The sequence below is a fragment of the Podarcis tiliguerta genome, assembly GCF_965153285.1.
Source record: "Podarcis tiliguerta genome assembly, chromosome: 16".
Lineage (NCBI taxonomy): Eukaryota > Metazoa > Chordata > Lepidosauria > Squamata > Lacertidae > Podarcis > Podarcis tiliguerta.
The window spans coordinates 15974900-15986951 of NC_139549.1; the positions used below are offsets into that span (position 1 = coordinate 15974900).

General features: G+C 50.5%; 1 protein-coding gene across 1 annotated transcript in view; it reads right to left on the reverse strand.

Moving 5' to 3' along the window:
* Positions 1–280: 280 nt before the first annotated feature.
* The window catches only part of CDC42BPG (CDC42 binding protein kinase gamma), a 54507-nt gene continuing 42735 nt past the window's right edge, over positions 281–12052 (reverse strand). Inside the window, 11 exon segments of the mRNA XM_083417041.1 lie at positions 281–1001; positions 1488–1576; positions 1732–1864; positions 2490–2607; positions 3686–3806; positions 4880–4964; positions 5856–5953; positions 7358–7945; positions 9225–9287; positions 9498–9714; positions 11831–11912. Of these exon segments, the coding sequence (XP_083273167.1) occupies positions 942–1001; positions 1488–1576; positions 1732–1864; positions 2490–2607; positions 3686–3806; positions 4880–4964; positions 5856–5953; positions 7358–7945; positions 9225–9287; positions 9498–9714; positions 11831–11912 (1654 nt within the window). The 3' untranslated portion in view covers positions 281–941.

Here is a 12052-nt window from a genome sequence, read left to right on the forward strand (position 1 = left end):
CTGCAAGCAAGGAACATACCTTGGTTCCAGCTTACGGTTGGGAGTGAAACAAACCACCAGCTGAGGTTTGCATGTTGTGCTAAGCCGAACCAGGGCTTTAATTTGATTAGCGCACCACAGCAGCTGCAGTGAAGGTGAAAAAGGCACCCCCCTCTGTGCTTGTTCATACACGCTTCATGCCAGCCAGACTGATGGAGGAGCAACGTGGCATCAAACCTTTTATCCCCTCTCCCCCTTTATCCAGTGACTCCCCACCCCTGAGAAAACCTGCCAGCGGCACTGTCTTTTTAACTCTTTAATGCATTTTCTTTCTGGCTGAGATTTTGCCATTCCCTGAGAGGGTCCCTCTGCTGCCTGCCAGGGTGCACATCCGGCAGGTTGGCCCTCAAAGGGCACCCGTTTGTCCTGCCAACACCACCACCCTGCTGCTGGCACGATGGTCTCAGGCTTTACTTAGAATATGGCTGAAAGTAGCATAGATTTTGTAAAAAGTAAACTTTAGGGACTCTTTTAAAAATGTTTCCATCAAGGCTGGAGGGAGGCGGTTCTGGTCCCGTTGCTGCTTTTGCAGTGGGGGGGGAGGGGGGTTCAGGTGCATGTGGAGAAAAGAGAGCTGGTGGGGCAGTTGGGGGCAGGAGCAGAGGTGCTGAGGCAGCTGGGCGTGGCCTGCCGCGTTCCCTGAGATGTGGGGTGGGAGAAGTTCTTGCTGCATCCTCATGGAGGTTGGCTGACCCCCATTCCAGCCCCGGTCCACCTTCGAAGGCTGAAGTGCTGCGATCCAGGCCGCTTCACAAGGGCTGGCAGTCTCCCGCTGCCTCTGGGCACCTGCCAGGCGGTGCTTTGCCCTTCGAGTCCAGAGAGGGAGGCACATTTTTGTGGCCAGAGTCAAGGGAGCCAGAGCCGTCCAAGGCAGGTCTGCAGCCGGGCAGTGATGCCTCCCATCATGTGGAACTGGTGCTTCCTGGGCACGGAGGGAGGCTCTGCGTTTTATCCAAGATCTGCTAGAAGAGGAGAAGGCACGTGTGTGGGGTGTGGGTGTGAAACAGCGGAGTGCGAAAGCCCTGTGTTTATAGGGTGGGCATCCTATTAGCAAGGGCCTGTGTAGGGAGGGCCTTCACCCACTGCTGTCTGAACATTCGATTCCTGCACTGCAGTGGGGTGAACTAAATGAGCCTTTGTGTCCTTTCCAACAACAACCACAATAATAATAATAATAATAATAATAATAATAATAATAATAATAATAATAATTTATACCCTGCCCACCTGGCTGAGTTCCCCCAACCGCTCTGGGCGGCTCCCAATCAAGTGTTAAAAACAGCACAGCATTAAATATTAAAAACTTCCCTAAACAGGGCTCTATGGTTCTTGGGACAAAAGAGGCAAGGATTGCTGCAGAATAGGGATGGGAGAAGGGAATGCAAAAGGGCAGAACAGGAATCCAGGCCCCAGTTTCCTCCTGCCCCTTTTGCACAGGGATGCCTTACCTCTGCCAGCGTGGCACTGCCCACGCCAAAGCTCGGAGCAGCAGCAGCAGAGGAGTCATCAGACATGGAGCTGCCAGACTTGTGCTTTACTGTGGGGACAAGAGGGTGGGCAGCTCAGCTGAGGAATCGGCAGCTGCACCCCCCCAAAAACCCACTTGCTTGGGTGCCACTGGGCCACAGCAGAGCCCAGCCCCTGTGGCCCTGGATGAGGTCCCCGCCTCCCCTTTGCCATGGCCCCTCTTACAGGAGGAGGAGAAGGAAGGCCCAGCGGCTCCTGGGGTCCTGCCAGTGCCGCCCGCAGCCGAGGGGCGCCGGGTCTCGGAGAGGCTGCTGCAGCGCATCCGGACTTGAGCCTCTCGCCTCTTCTCTTCCTGGGCCTGGAAACAAAGGTTGTGAAAGGATCATACTTGAGGGAGAAGGGAGGGTGTGGGGGGAGAATAAGCGCAAACGGGTTGGAGGACCCAAGGATGCTGGGACCTGTCGTTTTCAATGGAGAAGGACCAGATCTCAGTGCTGAAGAATGCTAGAAGTTCATAAACTTACACCTTGCATGGAGAAAGCAGATAGAGGAGAAATATTTCTCCCTCTCTCATAATGCTAAAACTCATAGGCATCTCATGAAACTGAATGTTGGAAGAATCGGGACAAGAGAAAAGAAAGCGCAGAGTTAAACTGGAATTTGCTCCCGTCGGAGGCAGGGAGGGCCACCATCTTGGATGGCTTTAAAAGAGGATGGGACAAATTCTTGGAGGGCTATTGACAGCTACTAGCCACAAAGGGGCTGCTCTGCTGCCACAGTTGGAAGCAGCGATGCTTCTCAATAGAAGCCACAGGAGGGAAAAGTTGCTGTTGTGTTTGAATCCTGCTTGCGAGTTTCCCACTGGTTGGCCACAATGAGAACTGGATGCTGGTTTTAGATGAGCCATAGGCCTGATCCAGCAGGCCCTCCTTATGCCCTTAAAACCAGAGGCTGCCCTTTTCTGAGTCCGCCACACAACTCACCACATGCAGGTCCTGCAGCTGGTGGTGCTTCTCGCCCGGCCCAACGTGGACCAGGTGGTTGAAGTTGCTGGGGCCGGAGATGAGCTTGGAGCGGAGGGTTGGGTCGCGCATCATCTCCCTGCAAGAGACGAGAAGGCTAGCAGGAGGGGGAGGGTTGTAGGGCTGGAAAAGGGCAACCCAAGCTATCCAGGGGCAGAAGCAACTCTACTCAGGGAAAGGGCCACAGTTCAATCTCCTGCAGCACCTTCAGGCAGGGCTGGGAAAGACTCCTGCCTTAAATCCTGGACAACTGCTGCCAGTCAGTGTCAACAGTACTGGGCTAGATGCACAAATGGCCTGACACGGCATAAGGCGGATTCCCAACCCAGTTCTTCTTCATGCACTGCATAGTTACAACTATGGAACTCACTCCCACAGGAGGCAGCAATGTCCACCAACTTGGATTGGCCAGATTCATGGGGGGAGGATAAAGGCTACATAAAAAAATAAAATGGTTGCTTTAACTCTTCAAATGTCTTAAATTATGACTGCTCATTTTTCTTACTGCTAATTCATTGCCTTATCTCTTTTGTAAATGGCTTTGATGTTGTTGGGTTTTTTTACAATTAAGTGGTGCATAATATGCTAGCCTCCATGGCTATCCTCTGCCTCCACAGTTGGAGGCGGTAATATTTCTGAATTCCAGCTGCTGGAAAACACAGGAAAGGAGAGCTGCTCTTGGGTTCGGATCCTGCTTGTGGGTTTCCCACTTGGTTGGAACAGGATGCTGGACTAGACGGGCTCTTCTGATCTCTTACGCTCATTCCACAACACAGCACATGCCAAAACCCACATGCCAAAAACACTGCGATAATTAAGCATAAAGCAGCTTTGTGAGACAATAAGACAAGCCTTTTAAAGCCTGGCATAAAACAAAACCCTTTTAACAGATGAGAAAGAGCCCAAGAGCGCGGACTGTTGGATCTTTCGTTGGGAGTCTTCCACTTTGTTCACAGGCCCCACATCCCCACTTGCCGCATGCCAAGGTCCCTGAAACAACCCCACCAACCTCACACACACGTTCCAAGCGTCTTGGCCCTGGAGGAGAGAACCCCTTGCAGCCAGCTTCTGAAAATGTCTGCATGTCCTCTGAGCCCCGAACGCAATAGCAGCAGTGACAGAGACCCCACCGACAAGACGGCCACCATGCGCCTCACCTCCTCTGGTGTTGCCGCTCTTCCTCAGAGATCCGGAAGGAGAAGCGGCGCTTGTGCCTGGTCCTCACGAGGTGCCGCCGGCTGTTGTCCGTCGGCTGGGGGATTTCAAACTCATCCTGATCTGGAGGCGGTAGGGAGGAGAAATCAGGGGCTTCAAAGTTACAAGAAAGGAGATTCCGACGAAACATCAGGATGAACTTTCTGAGAGTAAGAGCTGTTCGACAGGGGAACAGACTCCCATGAGAGGTGGTGGACTCTCCTTCCTTGGAGGTTTCTAAGCAGAGGCTGAATGGCCATCTGTCATGGATGCTTGAGTTGAGATTCCTGCATTGCAGAGGGCTGGACTAGATGCCTCTTGGGGTCCCTTCCAACTCTACAATTCTATGGCTCTATGATACTTGAGGTGGTGGTGGTGGTGTCATACTGATGTACATTTTATGCTATGGGGCTCAGTTTGGTCAGAATTGAGTACACACTTCCAGGTAAGGTAAAGGTTAAGGGACCCCTGACCATTAGGTCCGGTCGTGACCGACTCTGGGGTTGCGGTGCTTATCTTGCTTTATTGGCCGAGGGAGCCGGCATACAGCTTCCGGCTCATGTGGCCAGCATGACTAAGCTGCTTCTGGCGAACCAGAGCAGCGCACGGAAATGCCGTTTACCTTCCTGCCGGAGTGGTACCTATTTATCTACTTGCACTTTGACGTGCTTTCGAACTGCTAGGTTGGCAGGAGCAGGGTCCGAGCAACGGGAGCTCACTCCGTCATGGGGATTCAAACCGCCAACCTTCTGATCGGCAAGTCCTAGGCTCTGTGGTCCCATTACAGACTTACAGAATTAACGCTAAATGCATTACTTCTGGTAAATGTGCCACCATAGCTGCTAGAGGGCTGTGAAAATTTGTGTCCCGGGCTTTTTAGACTTGTCTACCCATGTACTATCTGCAACCAAAGGGGCGCATTGGTTGCCAGATGTGAGATATATTGGTATTATTTTCAGTTCTCCCACCCCACGAAGTGGGATGCCCTGGAAAGTGTGAGGTGATAATTGCTTTTGGACAATGTCATATAACTTCCCTGCTAACACATCAGGACTGAAAAGTTGCCTGGAAGCAACATGAGCCCTGGGCCACCTTGGTGTGTGTGTGTGTGTGTGTGTGTCCCTCACCTATCCCCTTGCTCCCCTCCCCCCACTTACCAGCTGCCTTGTTTCTGAGGTACGTCAGGTGGACTTTCTCGCTGCCAAAAGTGCAAAGGGAGCCCTCAGGATTCAGTGCTCGTACCTGGGAACCAGAGAAAGGGACACTTTTCTGAAATGTGAAATTTCCAGAGAAAAGATTTTGTTCCAGATGGGGTACTTGCCAACCTTCCCTGGGGCAGAACCCCCTTCCCTGCAGCATGAGAAGGCAATTCTGCAAAGCTTAGGATGATGCTGACAGCCTCCCCCCCCCCGCCACCTAGATGAAGCCCTTGATCCATACCAGCACACCCACCCACCAGAGGACCCTGGAGCTCATCAGTTATTCCTGAACAAAACAATCCTGTCTTTAGCACGCATATGCAAAATAGGTAAGAGGACAGCTGCAACCCTGGGAGTAAGTCCCATGGATCTCAGTGCATCTTACTTCGGAGTAGACATGCATTGGGTCACACTGTTAAGTCGTTTGACTGGCCAGGTCAATTGATCCAAAGACCATCAATCAATTAAAAACACTTGCGAACAAAACATTAGTTTATCGTGGTCATCATCATCACCCGCCTTGCACCCCAAGGACCCAGGGCAGGTTACAGTAATCAAAACCCAATATTAAAAACAGTTCAAAACAATGTAATATAACAGATATGAGTCCTAGAAATATGTATCTCAAGTGTCAAAAGCCGGGAGGAAAGGTGCGTCTTCAGCATTGCCGAAAGCTGTATAATGAAGGTATGGAGGGAGGGAGTGCGGAGGGAGTCCCCCAGTTTAGGGGCTGCCACAGAGAAGGCCCTGTCCCAGGCTGCTGAGACGCCAAACCTCTGAGGGTGAAGGACCCCCTCCACCAATCTCAGCCCCTGAGATTGGCTGTAAGGATGTGATAGTTAAATGAAGTCAAGCGATTTGGGGAGTGGGGAGGGTAAACCCTACGGGTGAGGGATTAAGACCAAAAAACCTCCCAGAAGAAACCCCCACAAACCTTTTTCAGAGACACCGTCTGAATCCACTCAGCTTTCCTGACGTCAAACACATCAACTGCGTTCTCACTGAATACTGACAGGTACGGAGCATTGTAACCTGGGAGGGGGAAACAAGGACATGAAGACCAGATTGTCGGGCTGGGGTGCACATCTCCCCTCATTCATCCAGTGCTGCAGTCAGCACTACAAATATATGGGCGCTTGGGGTGGGGCAGACCCGTATGGACCCACAACCCTCTGACTGCATCATTCAGCCTGGCAGATACAAGTACCTGTCTCTGGATTTGGGTTCAATTCTTGCCTGGGTTGATGAAATATTTATTTAATTTTAAAAACATTAACATTTCCACTGATTTCCTCCCCCCAAGAAAACATAGGCTGCGCGCCACAGCTAGAGATTATAATCTTGTATCTATTATAAGACAGAAACAAAAAACTCCAAAACCCAACACCACTGGTACACTCTTTATTAGTGGGTGGGACATTGACTGAGTGATGGAGCACCCACTTTACCTGCCAGAGACCCCCAGTGGCATCGCCACTTCCAAGGATCAGGTCAGTGGCAGGGGATGGGAAACGCCGGCTAGTCTGAGTGGACTGCACTGGGATAGATGGACCAATGGCCTGGCTTCTTCACTAAGGATTTATCCACACTTATCTGTCCTCTGCTCTTTCTTAACTGCCCTTCGCTCTCTCCAGGCACACGCCTTAAAGCTCCATATCTGAGCACCCTTCTTTTTTGCTCCAGAGCTTTTCTTGGGAAACCCTGCTCTTTAAAGCTCAATCAGAGCAAACTGTAGTCTGCAGGAAACCCAAATTGACATTTGCTCCGATTAAGCACTAAAAGTGTAGTTTTTCACAGTGAAAGCTCAGACACAGAGCTTTTTTCCTAAAGTTTTTATTATGTCCCCCCAACTTCCCACCCCCTTTTCCATGGTGTTTCTGTTTCTCTCCCTCTGCTACACCCCGTCTTCTATCTCTTAAACCTTAGCAAAGCTATTGTAATTTTCAATCCCTTCGGTTGTTCATAGTTCAAATCCTGCTCATGTGTTTATAGGCATGGGGCTTTTAAGAGCAGACCAGTGCCTGGAAAGAGTGGGGCAAAAAACTAAGGGTGGGTAAGCCCTGAGAGTCTGTCTCTCTGCCAACCACCAGGCCTCCTCCCTCCGCTGCCACCTGGGGGCAGCCATTCCTTAGGCTGCCTCAGTGGGAGAGACGTGGAAGCAGCAGACTCAATCCATCAGCTTTGCCAAACGCCCAGCTCCACCAGGCCCCTCTGACCCGAGCTGTGCCAGCTGGTCATTAGAAGAACAACTGTTTTTATTGGTGCCTGGGTTTGGTTTCCCTTCCTCTACCCTCCCTGTCCCTTTTCCTTGTGTGTCGTGTCCTTTTAGAACAAAAGCCTCTTGGCAGGGACTATCTTTTTGGCTGCAGAGTATAAACCACGAGTATATTTAAATAATCTAGACCCCCCCCAACCCCAACCAAAAGGGGCACTTACAGCAATTGAGGGGAGGCGCGGGCCACATCAGCTCCTGGGGGCGGCTCCTGCGCCCCTGCCCATCCACGTAGAGGCCAAAGCCACTGAAGCAGAGGATCAGCTCGCTCAGGCTGACCTCCACAGCCTTCAGTGCTTCCATGTGGGTCACGGCGGCTGCCCGGCGGTCCTCGGGGTGGGGCAGGCTCACGGGGGGTCCCTCGTTGAGCAGAGGGTAGAGGGAGAAGCTGGAGGGGCATCCAATGCACAGCCGGTCGCCCAGGATGTCCAAGCACTGAACGTAGCCGGGTGCCTGGATCTCCTTGATGCGCCGGTGGGGGGGCCGCGTGGCCGTCAGCTGGAAGCAGAGGACCTGCCGCTTGCAGGCCACGCAGAGGACGGGGGTGGTCCCGCGGCAGACGAGCCCCACAGCCACCGCCTGGCAGCCCTTGGCCTCCACCACTTTGGTCCCCATGGCCTCCGGGGTCTCCAGCTCCGCCCAGGAGAAGATGCGGAGGCTGTGGTTCTTGCCGCAGAGGACGGAGAGCAGCTGGGCCTTGGGAGAGACCAGGAGCAGCTGCACCCGCCGGCAGTCCCCAACCTGAAGCACATCTGGAGTGGGGGGGATTTGGGGCAGGGAAAGAAGAGGCACAACTCCGTTACCAGCTAAGGACGGGAACTGTGAATTTGCAGAGGGAGGGGAGGAAATGGCAGGTGACCGGGGGTGGACACAGGCCAGAAGTGAACAGTAATTCCTCCTCCCCTAAATATGTTTACATCTTACATGGGGGTTTGAATCCAAGGGTTTTGCACAGATGCAAAAACACATTAAAAGGGAAGCTTTTAATGTTTGATGCATTACAGGATTTTGATGTTTTGTTGGAAGCCGCCCAGAATGGCTGGGGAAGAAATAATAAATTATTATTATTATTATTATTATTATTATTATTATTATTATTATACTCAAGTCTTTGGAACAGTACCACCACATGAGCATCCCAGGGCTCCCAGAGTGGGCCTTGTTTCCTAAGCAAGGCAGAGAACTTAAATCCTATTTTTGCGCCAGGTTTCCTCAGTGCAAAAAGCTTTTGAGCTCTCTGCCTTGCTTAGGAAACAAGGCCGTCTCTGTGCGCTGGCTTGGGAGGTCCTTAGATGCTCTTGCAAGGTCTTGTAGGGCTGTCCAGGTCCCTGCAATCCCGCGGGAGCATCCCAGACCTGGAGAGATTCTTGCTCCCCATTAAATTTGCTTGTGTTTAAGTCGTGCGATTTCAACCAGCCTGCCTTTGACTGCATGTGGTTGAAATTGCGCAAGTTAAATGCACATAAGACGCGACCATACTGTATTGGGGTTTTAAAAAAAATTAAGGTGGGGAAAGCCGATAAGATATATAGATCGGTAAAAGGAGAATAGAAAACTGAAACTGTGACTGAGTAAAGTATAGAGGTGGAGTGATGACACAAGGTTTGTATCAGAGAGAAATCAGATCAGGAGCCATCAGCAAGCAAAAAATTAACTGGATGAGGGAAGGAGCAGTATGTTGTAGACTAGGCAAGAGGGATATCGATCTCAATAGGTTAAACAGTCCCCCCCAAAGGATCCTGGGAATTGTGGTTTGTTTCAGAGTGCTGAGAGACCCCTATTCCCCTCACAGTGCTACAGTTTCCAGAGGAGTTTTAAACCTTTAGAGCAGGCTTCCTCAACCTCAGCCCTCCAGATGTTTTTGGCCTACAACTCCCATGATCCCTAGCTAGCAGGACCAGTGGTCAGGCATGATGGGAATTGTAGTCTTGAAACATCTGGAGGGCCAAGGTTGAGGAAGCCTGCTTTAGAGTCCCCAGGCACCCAAAATATTACAGCACTATGTAATTCGAAAGATAAACAATACTAAACCATTTGTCCGGAGGTGAATCAAAAACAGGCCGTCTTCTGTACCCAAAGCAATCCGCTCTCTGTCTGCAAAAGAGAACAGATGACATTAGAAACACACTTCCTTCTCTCGGTTAGGGACTCAAAAATTCTGCCCTCAGGCAGATCAGGCATCTCATCGACAGCTGAGGGCCCTGCCCAAGCCTTGCTCAGCCCCAATGGCTGAAGCTTAGGGTGCTTTGCCTCCAGCACCCTCTCCCTCCCTCCGAAAGCAGGCCTGCCCTCTTCCCTGCGTACCTATGATGGCTGCCGACAGGGCATGGGGGATGAAGGGCAGGGTGTTGTCGTAGGCCTCCTTGAGGATGTAGACGGTGCGGTCGTGGTGATGGTTCTCCCGCAGGATGCGGTGAAGCTCCGCCAGAACCTCCACCCACTTCCTCATCTCCCCTTCGCTGTCAGCCAGGAACAGCATCGAGCTGGTTGTGTGCGGGGAGCTCAGCTGAGAGGCCGTCACCTGAGGATGGAGGCACAGGTAAGTCGTTCTGGCCCCTGAGGGGCAATCCGAGCCCAGAGGAAACTCCAGGTCACCCAAAGGTTGCCAGGAAGAGGAGGAGGAGGAGAAGCAAAGGGGAGCTGGCCTCAGGGGTACCCAGATGGAGGAATCCTTGCCTTGACTACATGGCTTTCAGGGTCCCCAGCTCCCTGCTAGGACCCAGATCTCTTCCTCCCCTGCTCTGCATCATGTTGCTAGTTGTATTGAGATTTTTACTAGCTAAATATTGTAATATAAGATAAATATTGTAATATAAGATAAATATTGTAATATAAGATAAATATTGTAATATAAGATAAATATTGTAATGTAAGATAATTAGAAGCTACTTGAAAGTATCAAATAGGCCTAGGATTAGAATAAGAATGTTGTATAGTAATATGGATTTAAGTCAATAAGAAAAGAGATGAAGATAGTAAATTGAAGGAGTAAATAGTAGTAGAAAGATGATTTTGGAGAACAGTTACGAGGTGATACAATGAAATTCAGTTAGGGGGGATTCGAGGAAGTCAGTTAATAATGGAATTTAAAATGAACTTCAGAAGGAATATGTGTTTTTATTTTTGTTTTTTTCTTTTAGTATTGTAATGTCGTTTCTTTTGTATGTTTTATATGTTATATCTGTTAAAATCAATTTAAAAAATTGATAAAAAATAAAAAAGAGATTTTTACTTATTCTGTTTTATAGCGCTGTGGGTTTTTTTTGTTGGGGGGGGGGTCAGTCTGGATGATGGCCTGTGTCCCTTTCGATTCTTGTGGTCCCCAGGGAGGGTTAGTAGGAAATGGAGGCGGTTGCTGAACAAGTCAGGCATCAGCAAGAAAGGAGATTCCGGCTAAACATCTGGGAAAAACTTTCTGACAGCAAGAGCTGTTCGACAGTGGAACGGTTTCCCTCACAAGCTTGTGGACTCTGCTTCCTTGGAGGTTTTTAAGCAGAGGTTGGGAGGTCACCTGTTGTGGATGCTTTAGCTGAGATTCCTGCATTGCAGGGGGTTGGATAAGATGACCCTCAGGGTCCCTTCCAACTCTACAATTCTATGATGCTTGGTAAAACAAGGACCTTAGCTGGCCACTTAAGTGTCCTCATCAGCATCCCAAAAGAATGAGCAGGTTGCAAGAGATGCAGCCAAGTGATGGTGCCCTCCAAGCCTGTGCCTGGGTCTCCTCCACCCACCCAACCCATCTAGCTGCTAGGGAGGAGAACAACAGCCAGTGCGGTGAATGTGAGCTGAGCTGGAAAAGCAGGATGGAAGCTGGAGACACAGAGACCTGTTTGCTTTGTGCTGGATCCAAAGCTGCGACTGAAGGAGAAGCAAGATCTGTTGGGGTGTTGATGCTGTGAGCCCCTCCGTCCTATGCTCAGGTTTTAGAGATGGGTAAATAAAACCATATATCCTAAAGACACCACTTTCTCCACTGACCCTCATTCCAAGGAAACCAAGCCCTGGAACCAAGAAAGTCTCTCACCCCTCAGATTGTGGTCATGCATAATATCACCCACCCTCTTTGTGGTCAGGTAAACTGGGGAGATCATTTCACCAAATTTATTCAGAGGACAGAAAAATTCTCTTGAGGTTTCTTAGGGGTGGGCTCCCTGTGCGTTGTAGCACAACCTCTCCCCCCCCCCCAAGAGTTTGTTTGTTTCTTGCTGCTGCTGCGAGGGTCAGGAGTAGCCATCATATGGCAGTCCGGCCTCCATTCTGTATCCTCCCCAAGGCCCCGGATCTCATGTTATTCTAAAGGGGATCTCACCAGCCTGCTGCCTTCCAGATAATTTGGACTACAACTCTGATTGTCCCTAATGAGCACAACTCCCTGTGGTGTCTGGGGTTGATGGGAGTTGTAGTGCAGCACATCTGGAGGGCGCCAGGTTAGTAAAGGTTGTGTGAAAGGTGGCTGGGGTGAGGAGATTGGCAGAGAGGAATGGAAACTGCCACAAAAAACTTTTGTTGGAGAATATTCAGAAGAGAATGGCCTTTTTTTTTTCTAGGGGAAAAGAGACACCTCAGAAATTTTATCTGAAAAATGTATTCTGAGAAATGGGGGCACCTCTCTCCAATCTTCTCTTCTTCCTTACCCGGAATATGCAGGGCACGTCTTTGCTGCTGGCATGGATGACATCTGCTGCCAGGACTGGAGCCACAGAGAACTGTTCATCCCTGTTGCCAAAAGAAAAACAGGAGCCTTAAAGACATCCCTGTCTCCCCTGAGTGGAGGCTGAGGAGGAGCCTTGTGTTACCTGCAGGACCACAACCACAGCAAGCTACCTCAGGGCAGCCAAGGGGAACCCAGGGCCCTC